The 17,462-nt window shown below is 37.4% G+C and overlaps 2 protein-coding genes across 7 annotated transcripts in view; both read right to left on the minus strand.

Moving 5' to 3' along the window:
* Positions 1 to 12,485, minus strand: part of grik1a (glutamate receptor, ionotropic, kainate 1a) — an 85,158-nt gene extending 72,673 nt beyond the window's left edge. For 2 of the 6 annotated variants that reach the window (XM_022681427.2, XM_007247253.3), the window contains exon 1: positions 11,461 to 12,485. In XM_022681427.2, the coding sequence (XP_022537148.1) occupies positions 11,461 to 11,578 (118 nt within the window). In that variant the 5' untranslated portion in view covers positions 11,579 to 12,485. The remainder of the gene's footprint in view (positions 1 to 11,460) is intronic. The other 4 variants (XM_007247252.4, XM_007247255.4, XM_049468929.1 and 1 more) reach the window with 4 other exon arrangements.
* A 2,565-nt stretch (positions 12,486 to 15,050) lies between these two features.
* Positions 15,051 to 17,462, minus strand: LOC125784803 (E3 SUMO-protein ligase ZBED1). The gene is made up of 6 exons (XM_049468537.1): positions 16,919 to 17,462; positions 16,645 to 16,789; positions 16,299 to 16,530; positions 15,758 to 15,895; positions 15,578 to 15,640; positions 15,051 to 15,416 (listed from the first exon to the last, which is right to left on the minus strand). The coding sequence occupies exons 1-6, from the start codon at positions 17,460 to 17,462 to the stop codon at positions 15,051 to 15,053; spliced, it is 1,488 nt and encodes a 495-aa protein (XP_049324494.1).

Consider the following 17,462-nt stretch of genomic DNA (forward strand, 5'->3'; position numbering starts at 1 on the left):
AGTCAAATCCACTCTGTTACACACAGCTGAACATGCCAATTTACAAAAGATTGGTGTTTAAAAATCAAAGCTAGTGCAATATTATTCCTCTCAGCCACAACAGTATTTTATTATTATTATGCAAATTTCCTAACCATTATCAACAAGGGTACAGCTATGATACTATGATGAATGAGCTTCTCCAGATGTGTATTGCAGCAGCAATGACCAAGGCAAAACAGTGGGGTACCCAGTGACCCCCTTCAGTTTCTTCAGAGACAGAAGACACATGCTGCTTTTACAATGTGTTTTCACTTACACTTTCTCCACCATGAGATCAAACCCTCCAGTTTTCCCCACAGGGATGACTATATCTGGTTGTCCTTTTAATTTTTTTTGCATCATCCTATTGCGGACAGTGAATATCATGTCTCATCATAAAATGCAGAACAGCTTACTACAGCCCACAGTTTTCTGGCATTGGTTTATAATTTAATATACATCAGCCATTAACTTTAACATATAGGAAATTGGGGTGTCTCAATAGCAGAGATTCTGTGATTCTCAACAGCTGTTTCGATACTAGGGCTGCAACAATTAATTGGTATAATCAAGAATGTTGATTATAAAAATGTGTTAAATGCCAACTTCAGTGTTAATTTGTAACACAACAGCACATACAAAGTGCTGGGGACAGAAACTCAATGGTAGAGGGATAATGGCTCACCTACACAGTTCTGTCATAGCTCCATGCTCACATGTTCTTCACAAACATAGTCACTATGAGTTTTTTAAGTTTTTACCTATAGTAGCTTGTCTGAGGGATCTCCCCGCACAAATCAATAAACCTTGGAGAGGGATGTACAGATACCACTTTTTTCCATCCTATATGATACCCGATTTTAAAGTAGCTGGGGTACGGTATACCAATAACTAATAAAAATACCAAGTCTAACTACTTAATAAGTGCCTATAGCACTGCATTAGTTTTAATTTGAAAAAGGCAGCATTCTGTGTCCCAAATAAGATACAATAAACTTGCTGAGCTTGTGAATTACCTACATTTAATAAACTGTAATAGATGACCATCATTCAAAGGCAGCAAGTATAATTTTGTAGCAACGCCTTTTATACTTAACAATATAGGTTTAAATATTTTTAAATAGTACAGCTGACACACACACAGTTTAGGCTAACTTATTAAGATCCACTTAATGTCCGCTCTAGGTTCAGTGGATCCTGTGCTGTGGATCTGGGACTAAATATATATAATTCTGACTTGAGCGATGAAGTACCAGTATCAGTATTCATGCATCAATAGTTTAGGGATTGGAAAGAGGGGGGTGACGTCCGCAGCCAAGCAGCCCCCGCTAATTTTTCATTAATGTTTTGAAGTCTACTGTTCGCTTCATTTCTCAAAATACTGGTGTTAAGATTTTGCAACAGGCATGTTTACTGCAGTTTGTTTCAAGCAAGAGATTATCCCACACCAAGGGCATGCTGCTGGCTTCAGAGAGACGTCGTCTAGAGGCTGATGTGCGCATCAGTAACTGCTTGGTGGTATCAGGGCTCTGTATTCCTGATACTGATACTGCATGTAACCATTTTTAGTAGGTTCTGTCCACTATATAGTGGAAATACCCTAAAAAAAACTGATTTTCTGATCCAGCTGTCCGGAATTAAAACACCCACATATAGCATCCATTTTTATAAATTTGGAACTTTTTAACATCAATGATATATATTTTTTTCAAATACAAAAACAAAGACAATCAAACGATAAAAAAGTACTAAAAAAGGTGAGTACTGTGCTGGAGTTTTAACCCCAAAAAAGAGGAGAGATCAAGAAAAGTTTGAAGGAGTGAGTTCCACAGTTTAGGACAGTGAGCTCCCTGCCACATGGGGATACTAAGAAAACTGGCAGTAGATGGCCCTGTTCTATGGGTGTAGCAATGGTTTAGGTGTATTTTTGCACTGCATTAACAGTTAGGAGCTAAATTGTGTTGTTGAGCAGAGAATTCAGAATTATAACCATTACTTTGAATGTTATGATAATATTGTGTTATATGTTTAGTCACAAAATGTCTAATTTGGCGTAAAACATCCAATGGCAATCACTTTTTTAATGAATGAGAAAAGCTGAATGGAAAAGGTAAAAATAAAGCCCTAACTATAGAGAAAAAACTATGTTGTGGCTGAGCTGGTGTTTAAATAAGGAGAAATGCAACAGATAGGGACAGATTTTTTGAATAGATAAGCAGTGGAAGCAGGAAAAGCTATTTCTGCCACCAGTAAATGGCATGTTAAATTTTCTGTTTGCTATCTATTGCGTACAGCTGAAAAAGACATTTCAACACTGCTCAATACCACTTCTAAATACACACTTTAGAGGAGACCAGTTTTGTAATGCCATCTTCAGGAACTGGCACAACACAGTAGCTGATAGAATCTCATGGATGTGCTGTTTTGACACCTTTTACGCTTTAGGCCAAAAATCAACAATGTGGCAAACACTTTTTTATTAGGGTATAATAAGGGTAGTCCAATTACTTTTTACAGGCCTCGAGTGTGGAAGATAGTCTTGGATTGTTTTGCATACATAACTAGCCACAAATTCTCTGCTTGTTTAAAAGGATTAAGAGGGCCATTCCAACAGCTTCAGTTTTGTGTCTGCTAAGAGTTGGAGGTGGTTAGGATGGAGGTGGTTAGGATATGTTAAAGATCATCATCCGTTTGTATAAACCATCCTTTTTTTTGGCGTCAGCCTTTTGAAAAATGGTTTAAAATTTGCTGGTAATTTGGAAAATCTATCTACCTGTGCCATATAGCCAATGCCACTGGCTACCAAAAATATTATATATACACCCACCCCGCCCCCCCCCGTGCCTCACAGTTGGCAAGGGGCTCTTTTAATAAAATACAGTTCCTTTTTCTCTTCTGAACATACCTTTACTGATTGTAGCAAAAGTATTCTTCTGTCCACAGTTCTTGGTTAACTAGATGTTCTGTTGCTTTAAGGTTTTTTTTTTGGTCTGTTGGATCCTGCATGGATCCAGCCCATATTTTATGCGCTGTAACTGCATGAAAAATTAAACTTTGAATATTTAGACCTTATAAATATGTGGCCCTATCTTATACGTCAATAGTCACGTCTTGCGCCTGTGTCATTTAAATAGAAATGGTAAATATATATACAATGATGGGCATGTGTTCTGGAAGTGAGGTGCAACTGAACATAAAATACAGGTGTGTCACCGACTGACAGTCAGTCGTTCATTGCTATCTTTACTCGGCGCGTGCAATCAACATTCGTACACAGTCAAGGACACGCAGCGATGCACAACCCCTTTTACAACAATAAAGTGAATACAAAACAAAATAACATATGCTGCTCACGAAAATTACCTGCTCATGCACCTTTTTAGCACAAGGAGTATTTTTTGGTCAGTTTGATAGCAAAGACATTACAGTATACAAAAACAGTACAGTCCTCTGTGTGTAACTACAACTATTAGTTTTTCTGGTTGCCTGTTTATTTTGTTGTGTACTGCTTCAAATATGTCTGTCAAGATGCATGGGGCTATGAAGCTTAAGTACATTCTGTTGGCTTGCATATGGCTGAGAGCGTAAACATACACAAACACAGTCTTTGAACACACTTAAAAAGATGCACGGGCACGATGAAACGGTTGAGGAACTTCTTCCGTTCAGCATGCACATTCAGGCTTCAATAAATTGTGCTGATGGCCATGCAGCAGCAGCATTTCACACCCCACATCACGCATCCGAGGGCACGCGCGGCCACATCTAACAGGATTAATTCCCCCAGACGGCCTGTGCGTTTCCGCCGTGCCACACATTTCTCCCCCAGGCCACACAGTGAGGCTCAACACCTCCATGTGCAAACTCACACAGTTGCATCTACTCTAGTGATGTGTCATTGTTTAAACACTGACCTACGAGTGGTGCTGGGCATCATACCACCTACAGCAGTGCTGGTTTCACACCACAATGCTGATTTTCAGTCTTAATGGTACAGATAATGAGATAATGAGTAGATATAGTTATAATAGCTTTTTATTCTGTCCAACAGAAGTACATCTGCTGCCAAGCTGTGTTTTTGTGAACTTTTTACAGTTGTATGCAAAAGCAAATTGGTCAAATTACATGTTTTGTAACATATTGCCTATGAGTTGCTGAAGATTTAGAACTTATAAAATGCAGAAAAAGCAACATTTGTCATCACTTAGTAACACCCACTTTGGAAAATTCACCAGCTTGTTTACTCTTCTTTTATTTCTGTTTTGCATGCAAACCATGTTCATGAAGATTTTCAATATTAACGTCTTAAGGACTGTGAGGGGGGTTCTTAAATAATGAGTTTATATTCCTTTAAAGCATTTAATGGCTACTTTCAGTGATGATTTTCTCAGCTTGTCCAGAAAATGTGTCCTGACGTCTCAACGCATCCTAAATGTAGGGGGTGCCCAGGAACAAGAAATATAAATTTTTCATTGTTGCATTGTGATCAATTACAATTGTGTCATTTTAAAATGACATTTCAGACAGTGGACACAGTCACAGCTTTAAAGATATCAGCTTAATTTGTTCATTTTCAGATAGTTGCAGAAGATTGAAAAAACATTAGAGTTAGGTATATATAAAAAATAATATAAAAAATACACAAGATGATTTTCTGTGCATATTGTGTATATAAAAATATTTGTCTTCATGTAGATTTATTTATGTATAGATAATTATTCATAAAAATGCTAATGGTTGTAATAATGGCAGGTGGAGTGTTTCTTGTGCAATTACAACATCAGTTCTATCGTTCTCTTTCAGAAATCTTTTTCATATCTAAACAAAGTTTGTAACTGTAAGGCAAATATTACTGAATGAATCGATATTGAATTAAATGAAATCTAATTGAATTAGAAATCAATCGAATTGGGACCTTGTGAATTGATTCTGTAAATCAGTTCTACTGTACATAGTAAATGAAGAACACTGACCACCTGCATGTGGAATTACCTACATCCTACGTCCATATAATAAAATTAATCTTTAATCTATTTTTATCTAAGCTTAATTTCTTTTCTCCCCAAATAAGCTTGTTTTGAAAAGTAAAAAAAATTATATAATGTGACAAAAATACCTAATTAACTGCTGCGTTGCTCTACTTAACAGCTACACTATTACATAATGCTCTTGTTTGCTTAGTTATAAGTAGGTATTAATCAGTATTGGCAAATAAAAAAATGTACTCAATGTATTCCTAACAAAGAGTGTATTTATTCTGGTGGAATACAGTTAATTTACTCAGTTTAGAATTGCATTTGGATATAGTTTTTTAAAAAACAAGGATTGTGCATTTCATCTGTGTGTTAAAGGAAAACTGCAATTAGAAATGGACTGTGGAAATCAGTGTTCTTGAGGCTGATATTTCACAAATGTCCAAACAATGATACTGATTGAAGGTGGGACTAGATGCCACACTGACCTTTCCCAGCTAATTTTCCAGATGCATCATTATGCAGGCCTTCTGTGCATTGTCTTTCAAGATAAAATGTTTTTAGAAAACATTTAATGAGTACAAGTGCATGACACTTTAAAAAAGTAAATCAATAAAATCTTATAAAATAGTTTTTGACCTGAAAGTTTTGTACTATAGGTTGTATATCATAACTCTTCATTTCCAAACTGTCTGAAAGGTTATGTGTTTTTTTAGAAAGAAAGCAAGCTTGTGTGTGAAAGTAAACATTTTAAGAATCCTGCTAACCCTAAGAGTGAAGAAAAAGCACTGAAAATCTGAGAAGACTTTGTTCAGGAAGCAGCTGCTGCCATTTACTCAGTGAAGGATAACATCCAACAAATTATCCATGAAATGGAAGTATTACAAATATTACCACCACGCTGCCATCCTTGTTCTCTGGAGGCAAAACTCTGAAATATGACATTTATATGTAAACACTTGTGAAAATAGATTCTAATAATGCAATCTGTGTTAGCCTGAGGTACAAGCGTCTGGGATATTAATGGAAACAACAGACAAGGGTACAAGCGATATTTGTAAGTCTGTTCTTTCAGTATTTAAATGCTCAGATAATATAAATAATGCATTCTGTTTTTCTCCTTTTTCAGCATGTAGCTAATTGGCACTCATAAAGTAACCTTGAAGAATGAAAATTTAAATGGTGAGCACATTTCAGAGATGAAGGGCCTAGCTTAGTTACAGAGACACATTAATAGGATACAAACACCTTAACTTAGATCTACATGCAATACAGCAAAGCTGGACCAGCCATAATAAAGGTGTATAATAAAAGTGGTTGACAGATTTACTGCAGTTCTAGAGGCAGAGTTGGCTATAGGCTACTTGATGAAGTATTAGTTAGAAATAACAAGGCTTTGGGAAGAGGAACATGCCTGAAGCACCCCCCCCCCCCACCCCCCCTTTCCAATCTAACATTACATAAATTCCCTTCACTTCTTATACATGTCATGAGAGTTTTTGCATTCTTCCACTACCCTATCTCCTTCTTTTAAGTCTGTTGTTTCTCTCTACTGACTCTACTCACAGGAGAGGGGGGGCTTGCTTCTTACGACAAGCTAAAGCAGTCCAAACTCCAGCCCAAATGTCTGAGTTTTCTCCCCACTCAACTTTCTTTTTCTGAATAGCTATAAACTGATGAATTGTTTTGAATCTAGCACAGGGTATACTTTCATTACATGTTGCACTGTGGTTTGATTCTATTTGCTTATTTAAAAATTACTGGTTAAATAACTGGTTTGCACTATTATAGAATCAGACTAAACTACTGCTGAAATCATAATCACTTTTAAGCCTGTGATTCACATTCCAAAGCCTTTCCATTATCGACATGACAAGACAAACAATTAGATAATATGCTGCAAGGTAATAGTGTTTTATTTAGTACAGCTGTAAAGGGGTGCTTTTCTCACTGTCTGCTCATACTATCTTATGATTTAGTAATGGGTAGACGTGAGGTGAGAATAATAAGCATAGTTAGACACAAGTGCAATTTAATCAACTAGTGGCTAGCTGAACTATGTAGAGCTCACACTTTCTAAAACTATGCTCATAATTTAAAAATTATACAATTTTGAACACCTACCCATTTGTGCAATTATCTAATCTGCCAATCTTGTGACAGAAGCGCCATGCATTAAATCATGAGGCAGCTAATTACAATCTATCAGCAGTAATCTTCACATCAACCATCAGAATGGGAAAAACTTACCCTCTTTAGTCACTGTATGTGACTGGGTTCTGGATTGTATACTATTAAGATTTTTACCGTAAGCATTTACACTTGGTAGCTAGTTGGTCAGATTGAAATCTGTTTACTGTGTGAAACAGAATATGCAAATTCACTTTATACACAGCAAATATAACTGGTGTTTAGGGGTGGGAATCTCTTGGCGCCTTATGATTGAATTTGATTACAATTCAGAAGTCTACAATTATAGACTACTGATGCAACAAATACAGGATTTATTTTTCCTCGTTGCATGAGTACTTGGTACTTGGTACTATTTTGGACAACATAGGGGAAATGCAAGATCCAGTACTATGCGTACTTTCAAATAAAGAATCAAACAAGCATACTAGCAGATCAAAATGTTGGCAAGTCTGAATCAATTTTTGGCCTTTAGGAATCGATTCAGAATCGTCCACATACGAATCGAGCTGCATCTAAGAATCGAAAATTTCCCTCACCCAGTACTGTTTGTACTGAAAAGTGTAGCATAAGGCTCTAATGGGTCTCAGGGTGCATGTACACTTGCATTTTCATGTGGATTGACCTGATACTGAAAAATATATGTAATCTATCTATGATTGTTAATTACTATTTGTTAAATTGCTGATTTGGGATTTTCAGGGCTTCAATGAGACCAAACTTATTTTTTTTGCTATGTAATTCCATATCTGTCCCTTAATTGTTTTTGTGTCTTTAATATTAATCTACAATGTAGAAAAAAAATCAATATACAAATACAGAATAGTAAAGACCTCTTGGAAAAGACCCTGGATTCTTCAAAGTCGCAAGAAGGGCACAGAATAATAGCAGGAATAACATGAATAACAGGAGTAATAAACAAAGTCAGTGTGTACAGTCTGTAGGAGTGGATCTTGCTATGCGGAGTAAAGGTTTGAATCAGCACAGCTAAAGCAATAAGTGCATAAGAACAAACTTTAAAAGTTGTCTGAAAGGTTGGTTTTTACCACAAGAGTGGGGACACAGGACACAGTTGGGGCAAAACTAGGCCACACAAGTAATATGTCAGCCTCTCTGTTTCAAATGAGGTCCAGTCTTTTGGAGAGGAGAGTCAAATGAAGCCTTAGCTAGGAAAGAGGATTAATGTAGGTTGTTAAAACTGCTTTAGGGATTTAACGAACGGCAGGATAGTGGAGTGAGGCACTGATGGTTATCAGCCACTGAACTGTCAGGGTCATTTCTCAGGGTCTTGTGCACCGATTTACCACAGTTACAACAAAGATGTTTTAGTTTTAATTAGAAATAAGATCTGTGTCTTTTATTTGAGTATAGAATGATTTCTGCCAAAAGATATTACATAAATGAGAACAGCAACTCTGTCTTTCATAGAAAAGACAAGATTTCACCTGTATTTTGGCCAGAAACTAGGATTTAGTTAATTTTTCAAAAATATCTAAAAGGAACCACTAAATAAGACAACAGGCTACAGTTGGGTATTGCTTTGGTCCAAAACTGCAAAACTGAAATGCTACAGAACCGCAATGGAGCAGGTTATTTTATGTAGTGTTAAAAATCTATAAAAACAGTGACTGTAGAAAACATGGATGCTGTGGTGAAATGAAACCATCCAGAACCAGAGTATTAAGCAGAAACCACAGTCAGAACCAGATTTGCCTTCTCATTTCGTAGACCCGCCCCCTTCTCCTAGAAAAAGCATTTCAGAGCGCCTTCATTGAGTTTACAGCGCAATCTAAAGAAGCACAGCAGTTTTCTTCACTGAATTCCCAGTGCAACAGTAAAAGTAGTGTAGTTCAGAAGACTCGCTGCTACTGTGGTCCAATTTAACCCCTGATCTTAAAGAAAGTCAGCACATACTGGTGGCAATTAAGAGAAAAGAAAAGAATGATTTAAACAGTATTTTGACTCAGTCCAGACTAGAAAATAAATGTGATAAGTCCAGCACATCTAACTACCTTAATTAGATCTCTCTGCCCATTTCTTTAACATGAGAAAAAAAACTGCACTTTGGGACATTGTATGTGTCTGTTAATGAGAACAACAGCACAATACCACATAAGTAATAACACTGATTTACTTTGCTAGTTGCCTGACAGCTCAACTGCAATTCGGCTGAAAAAAAAAAATGAAAAAGGAAAAAAAAAACATGAATATCTGTTCTAGCCAAGTCCTTTTATCCAGTCACTTCATTCCTAGGACCTAACTCCACCTTTTGGTAATAAAATGTTTATCGATATCTAAAATTAAAGCTCTTACTAGTCAGAATTACAGTGGCAACATCAAGAAAAATAAATTTGACAAATAAATAGACTAGTAAAAATGTAAGTATAGCTCATTGTGCATGAAGGTTTAGTGAATTAATTAATTAATTAGGTTAATCAAATTACTGCTTTAATGCTATATTAAAAATGGAACATGATCGCACATTTTTACACACAGGACATGCCAGAGCGTCTCAGTATATATATTTTATGTGGCAGTGATTTTCATATTTTGTACTTTTTCATAACTTATTATTATAAAGAGTTTTTTTTTGCCCCCGTTTAATATAAAAGCTGCTTGCGTGTCTGATGGATGCTACTAAAACTTTGACTTTTGTTTGTGTATATGTTTCAAGCTAAATGTATTGTGCTTGCATGGTTTTGACTCATTTGAAAATAAATGTAAAGAAAACAAGAGTTTGCATATTTGATAGATCCAAATGATTTTGTTTGTTGAGATTTTGGCACATCTAAAAATAAAAGGGGAATAAAAACTGTTTTCAGTTCTAATGTAAGGAAAATAAAATCACTATCAAGAAACCCTCAGATATAAAAAAGACAATTGATTTTTTTTACAATATCACCCAGCCCTAGTAGATAATTGTCAAATACAGAACATTGCTATACAGCACCCCATGTGAGTTTACTATTTACAATAACTAACTACTACTAACAGCAGTAGATGCTGGTATGTGTGAAGGGAGGTCTTATTTTTGCATTTTTGCACTTTTGTTATTTTTGTTTGAAAAGAGTTCAACACTCATAAACAGGTAGTATACATTTTAAATGTTTCTTAACTTTCTGAAGTTATTTTTATAGGACAATTTTTGTAAGACTTCTGAATGACTAGCTGTTGGACTTCTAGATTCTGCAACTTAATATTTGGACAGACGGACAGAGAGTCACAGGTGTACAGATGTAAGGAGGTGAGGTCAAATATGTATTTGATCAGAAGCAGCGCAGAAATAATCGAATTATCTAAAAAAAGATCAACAGTTTGATTAGTCAACTAGTTACCAGATATAATCATTAGTTGCAGTTAGGGCTGGCAATTAATTTGCAGTTAATCAAAATCGGATAATTTTACATCTTCACATATAGAAACTGCCAGAGAGACCTCTAAAGAACTTTTGTATGTGTCAGTGATTTTCATATAAATGTTACATAGCATGTGATTAATCTGCTGCCAGCATGGTGCACTAGCTTGAAATTCAGAAATCCTTATAATCCAATTGAGATGTTTACAATAGTTAAATAAAAAAAAAACTTTGCTCTATCCTCTATACAATTTCTTATGCATTTTTTATGCCAGTCTCCCATGTTGGCTTTATCTTCCTTCAAACAAGTATATACTATTATTTTAATTTACACCATTATATAACTATAATTACATTTTATATTTCTTACATTCATTCTATTTACAGTCAAATATCCACTACAAAAACATGTGAAAAAAAATGTGAAGGAAACAATAGCTTAAGCATCGCCATATATTGGTGTGGTTTTACTAAAAAAAAACTGAAGTTTTAAGAAGTAAAAATCGTAACTGTTAGCAAGTATCGCTCATATGTTTAAAGAATATTGAGTTTTTTGTTTACAATATCATCTACCCCTAGTTAGTTGCAGTCCTAGTATTAGTTAGGTTAGTTTGTTAACCTAGCTAACTGACAAAACACAAAAATATTCAGTGTGAAAAATTCCTACTAGACTGGGATATATACCTAGCTAGCTAGTTAGCTAACCTAGACTAGCTATTGCGAGTTAGCTAGCTGTAAAAAAAAAAAGAGATGTTTAAAGAAACAACAAAGCTACTAAATTATCTGGCTAACTTAATTAGCTAGGTTAGCTAATGCTACTCATTAATTAACTAGTTGGCTAATGTTTTTTTAAGAGTAAAAACACGTTTAATGGTCAAAAGCATACCGAAATATTCTCCAAAGTGTTCAGATGGAACTTACCGATTCTGAGAACCTGCTGGTCACTGAGGTACAGTTTGGACATGATGAAGAGAAGCAGTAAAAACAGTCTGTTTCGCTTCTCCATGGCTCCGTAATCCAAATTTGTGGTAAACTTCATCTTACAGACGCCAGTTGAGCCGTTCACTACCAGAGCACGAGCTCATCCGCTTCCCGCGCTTTTCTCCGCACCTCGCGCGCCTAACTGGACACATCATATACAGCCCGCTGCTCGAGCCAGGTACTCAGATTTTTAGCTACATTATAAAGATATAAAGGTAAATATCCCCTCTTCTGTGTCATTTTCTTCAGGAGAAGCCCACCACAGACCCCTCAGAGCTCAACCCCGGCGCGCTCGAGCTACTTGTGGCACCGCGCGCGCGCGCAGGAGTGGAGCGCGCGCGCCCAGCCAGCCAGAGGATTAGAGTGAATTATTTATTTATTTATTTTCTCCCTCTCTGGCTCTCTCTGCCCATCTCTCTCTCTCTCTATCCCCATTTTTTACAGCCTGTCCAGCGATTGCATCATTTCTGACAGTAGCCCATTCATTCTTCGTCTGGACTTCAAACAGCTCCATCCATGACTGATAATGGGTGGTCACACACCTGCCCACAGGAACACTCACTCTGAACGACCCTCACTCTAAGACCCCCTCAGGTGAGTCTGAGGGAGTGGATGAGAGAAACGCAGGTGTGATGGGAGATGACAGTAAAACAGGCAGCGGCTGATGCACAAGTTCCCAGCAGTGGATCCTGCAGCAGCATCAGCAGCAGCTGTGTTCAACACCCGGAGGATGAATCAGGAGAGACGCTTTTACTGTGTTATGGATGGAGCGCCATCTGCTGAAAAAACTCGCATTGCAGACCACTTCTGTCTTTCACTCGAACAAGGATCCTTCCGCCAAAAAAGAAAAAAAAGAAATTACGTTTCACACTCAGTGAGTGTAACGTTTATTAATTTTTGGTAACACTTTACTTGGATGGTCCATTTGATGGCCTCTTTGATGCTCAACAAACATTCATTCAACTAACATTCAACTACATGTCTACTAAATGCATAAGGAACTAAAATGTGAAAGTAAATGATTCTCTATTGAATATAACCCTACATTCAACTCTAATCCGAACGCTTATCTTAATATTTTAGGATTGGGTTTAGGGTTAGATTTTAAGCTTAGGTTAAAGTTAGGTTAGGTGTAGGGTTTGATTTTATGGTTGATTAAGGGTTAAGGTTAGGGTTAGGTGTACGGTTAATAATAATTTACATTTTACATAGGGTTAAGTTAAATTTTATGGACATTCAATTCAGTGTTAGTTGAATGTCAGTTGAGCATCAACAAGGCCATAAAATGGACCATCCAAGTAAAGTGTTACCAATTTTTTTTTCTGACTGTTTCAGGACAAATAAAAAAAAAACTAATTATTTGTTATTTTTAATGTAGTGCATTGTACAATTAATGTTCAATACAATTTTTCATCCATTTTTACAATTTTAGTTTTTCATCTCTGCACCTCACAATTTGATTTTCAGGAAAAAAATATATATTTTCTTTATTTTCTGATTTCTCTATTTTTGGGTTTTGCAAGGAGTATGCCATCATATTTTTATTTTCGAATTTAGTTTGATACATAATTTGCAGCCTATTTTAAATTCAGAACCTGAAAGTCTCTGACAATTTTTGAGCTCCACTCTTTATCTGTTCTTTCAAGCTTGAAGCAGTTGCACACAAGTGCTGTGTTGATTAAGGACGACTGCAGAGGAATTAAATATCCTGTGTGTTCTTACGCTAAGTTTAAGTTTAATAATTTTCAAAATGTGCTACAGTACAAATGAGAACGAAACATTTGCATTACTTCTGAACACTGGAAAGGTTGGGGGTGCAGAGGGTGCAATCACCCCTGCCCTTGTGCCTCCAAACCCTAAAGTGCCCTTTACAGTGGTAAAAAGGGGCAAAAAGTGCCTTACTGTCTGTCCTTCTTGTGAGAAAAAAAGTGACTGAGTGCCTGCTTGAATGTCTCTTTTTTCAATAAAAGGGCCCAACAGTGGCAGCCCACCAAACCCAGGTATTGAACCTGCAGCCTTGTGATTGTGAGCCACCACTTCCACCAGGTGTCTTTCATTTTTTTGCCGCTGCCCTCCAAATAACTGATTCTACAACATTTTGAGGTCTAGCTTAATTCAGATTCCTACCACACATTCCTACCACAGTCTACACAGTTCACAACCCACTTGATTTCCACTCTAATATGTAATAAAAATTAATGTTTAATGTGTTCAGCGTTGCTCCTTCAACCCTTCTCATAGTTATTGAACTCAAGAAGGGCTTAGTCAGTGTTGCTGCATAACACAGGTCTCACCTCATTTGGTGCTGTGTTGGTAGGGAAAAAACACAAGTTAGAACACGATGATATGATCAGAAAAGGACGTACACTAAACTCATTTTTTGAAGTCCTGAAGGAAATGCAGCCAAAGAAGGATGAGAAAATGACAAACAGATGATTGACTGTTGATTAGAGTTAAAGGACCAGCCCTAAATGGGTCTGTGTAGTTTGTTGGCTGTTGAGCAAATTAAACTCTAGGCTTTGGGCATGAATAAAATGACAAGTAGTGGAGTGCAGGTCAGTATAGCTGTGGATTAGAGCTCTGAGCCCTGAGGGAGCTCAGGAATTTTGGTGGCTGTCAGGACACATGACAGGCTTGGGCATGTGCAAAAATAAATGTGAGCAAATGTAAATCTAAATCTGAGGAATGTATATTGCTTTATTGCAAAAACATAAGGGCCATTGCTAGAGCTAACAGGAACTTAAAAGTCGTGGGATCCGTGCAGTTTAGATGGGCTTTTAAACTACACAAGGCACATTACTGTTTAGATAAGCATTTTTAAAGCTCCACTAGGTAGGATTGAGATTTTGTGCTCGTGGGCTCCCCCTACAGTTGGAGAGTGTAATAAATGTTTCAGGCGGATTAGTTTCTCTTTCTCGTTTTCTGGCTTTCACAGACATATTCGGTCTCTTTCCAGCTTCTGCCAGAGTGTCTGTATGCTAGTTTGTAAAGAATAAACCAGTAGTCCTTGTAGAACTGTTAGAACTAAAGGTCGGAAAGCAGGTCGCAGTTCTCGCGAGCGTTGGTCGCGGCAGCCTCGGAAAACTTACAGAGTCTGGTTTGAGCTCAGAGGAGCTCCGGGACAGACACGAGTAGGGATGGGAATTGATAAGATTTTTCCGATTCCGATTCCCTTATCGATTCTGTGAAACGATTCGATTCCTTATCGATTCTCTTATCGATTCCAATTTGGGGAAAAAAGGAGAGCAAACAGTTTCATAAGCACCAACTTTGTTTACTTAAATATCATACGACCTTACAAACTCAACAACAAGGTCAACAAGTGTATATAACAAGTGTATGTGTGTGTGTGCACTCAAGTAGTGTGTGTGTAGGAAAAATTAACAGTTATTTTGCAGAAAGATAAACATATCTGCTTTTCACCAAAAGGGGACTTGTTTAAAACTTAAATACTCTAGATATGTTGTTTACTGTGTGTGTGTGTGTGTGTGTGTGTGTGTGTGTGTGCACTCAAGTAGTAGTAGGGAAAATTAACAGTTCTTTTGCAGAAAGATGAGCATATCTGCTTTTTTTGGAAGGATACGGGATCTTTCGGGGCTTATGGTGTCTCCAGCTGTGGAGAACACCCTCTCAGATGGGGTGGAGGAAGCCTGCACACAGAGGTAGTTTTCAGCCAGTCCAGATAGCAAGGGCAGTGTATCCTGCTTGTTCCACCACCACAGTGTGGCGCTATCCCTGCAGGGGATGGAGGGCAGGCTTTTGTAGAGCTGGATTTCTTGATCCACCTTCTGGGCCAGGGAAAGACGGGGCTGTGATTCACAAATTGACCGCAGCTCGTTGTCCTCCTCCTCGAATAGTTCTTCCAAGGCTGTCTTTTTTGATGGTGGTGGCAGTGCCTGAAATTAAATGAACATGAAGTAAAAAAAAAAAAAAAAAAAAAATATATATATATATATATATATATATATATATATATATATATATATATATATATAAAACTCAATAATCATGACAAAACAGCATCCAAAGGTCATTACAAATAAATGAGTTAACTTACATAGTCTTTTTCCTCCTCCCCATCTTCGGAGCCTCCCCTCTGTGTCTCCCCTTCCTTTGGGAGCTTGAGAAGTGGTGTAAACACATCAATAACTTTTAACACAGAGCAGTAGAAGGTCTCACTCACAATGGAATCAAATGCAATAAAAAGACAACAGAAATAAAACAGAAATTAAAATACCTCATCTCTTGCTGCCACTATATTTTCTGTGATTGCAGCTTCCCTGATCCTGTCCCAGACTTCATCACTTCTCACTTTGTATTTAAATCTTGGGTCCAAGATGGTGGCTTCCTCCAGGAATCTCTGAATATCAGTTCCCTTCAATTTCAAAAAGGAGGACAGGATGACATTAGACAAGTGGCCTAAAGAGAACACAACAGGAAATAGAACCAATACACTAGACCTGCTGTTGAAAAAAAATGGCCAGTAGATCACGGTAACACACTGTAAATAACTCAAAGAAACCAGACCAAGAAACACTATTTAAGGACCACTGCATTATTTCACCAGGAGACAATTTATCACTCTATAAAGAGCATTATAAAAAGTTTTTCCCCTAAATACAGTTATCATTTATCAAAAGTGTGATCTGTTGGTAGCATGTAGGTCACATTACTTTTTTGACATTATAAGCAGTCAAACATGTGTCTATGCCATTTTGTATGGGATTATACAAATTGGCCTACAGCATCAAGGTAAGATTAAATGTAGTTGTGCTTACCTGGTAGCGTTTGGAGAGATCATTCCAAATGTTCTCTTTGATGCTCCTTGTGAAAGCAGAGTCACCTTCCTGCACAGTGTACTGTTGCTCCAGCTTCTGCAAGATGGGCAAAATCTCACCGCAGGTTGGACTTTTGTCGCTAGAGACGGCCAGTGTGGAGGTGTAATGCTTCCGCATGAGCTGCACAAACTCCTCTGCTTTTCTTAAGTCCTCGTTGCCTATTTTGGCCAACCTATATTATAAATAAAAACAGAAAAAAGATGTATGTAGCATACATAAACAAAAACAAAACCAGTCAAAATTTAAAACAAGTTTAAATCATATTATCATTTAAAATATATATCACCTTTCCTTCTCCATGGGCTTTCTTATGCGTGGGTCTATGGCTGCAGCCTGGATAGCAGGGAACTGCTCGCAGAATCTCTCCATCATCAAATAGAGGGAATTCCACCTGGTCCTTACATCCAGGAGGAGCATGTGCTTGGGCAGCTCTGAGGGTTAACATATATACACAATGTAAATATTTAGTATCTAATAATTTCTGTACACATATGATATATCTATACATCTATATTTTCATGTACATATATAACGCTTGCAATGTAATGGGAGTATCTTACTGAGCAAGTCTTGTTTCTCTTTAAGAACAACTTTTGCCATGTGGGACCTCTTCATCCAAACAATGACTGCTCGAACTCGTGCTGCCCAATTGGAAATTGCAGTGCAATTGTACAGCTTCTGCGCTCCCAGGTTAAGTGTATGAGCAAAGCATGGAAATTTCACAATTTGCAGCTGTTTGATGGCTACATCCATGTTCGCTGCATTGTCGACGGTTGCAGCCACAACCTTTTGCCGTACACCATATTCCTCTAGGATGTCATCAATCTCCTCTGCTACAGCTGAGCCTGTCTGAGCTTGGTACACTGCTTTGGTTTTTAGGACCTTTTCCTTTGCCTGGCCATTGCTTACATAGTGCAGAGTAACTGTGAGATAATGATCCTGACTAAAACTTGTCCATCCATCAGCCGTGATAGCTGCCTTCGACACCGTTTTCAGCTCAGAGATCAAATTTCCCTTTTCAACACCATACCAAGCAGGGATCAAGTGGTTGGTTAAGCTTTCTCTGCTTGGGGCTTTGTATTTTGGGTTGAGAACCTTTGTCAT

This window comes from Astyanax mexicanus, chromosome 20, assembly GCF_023375975.1.
Source record: "Astyanax mexicanus isolate ESR-SI-001 chromosome 20, AstMex3_surface, whole genome shotgun sequence".
Lineage (NCBI taxonomy): Eukaryota > Metazoa > Chordata > Actinopteri > Characiformes > Acestrorhamphidae > Astyanax > Astyanax mexicanus.

Excerpts from the sequence above, each read along its gene's own strand:
- LOC125784803 (XM_049468537.1), bottom strand. The coding sequence starts at position 17,462 with ATGACAAAGGTTCTCAACCCAAAATACAAAGCCCCAAGCAGAGAAAGC. Across the intron at positions 16,531-16,644 it reads AAGCCCATGGAGAAGGAAAG|GTTGGCCAAAATAGGCAACG; the intron begins GTGATATATATT and ends TTTATAATATAG. Across the intron at positions 15,896-16,298 it reads ATCTCTCCAAACGCTACCAG|GGAACTGATATTCAGAGATT; the intron begins GTAAGCACAACT and ends TTGAAATTGAAG.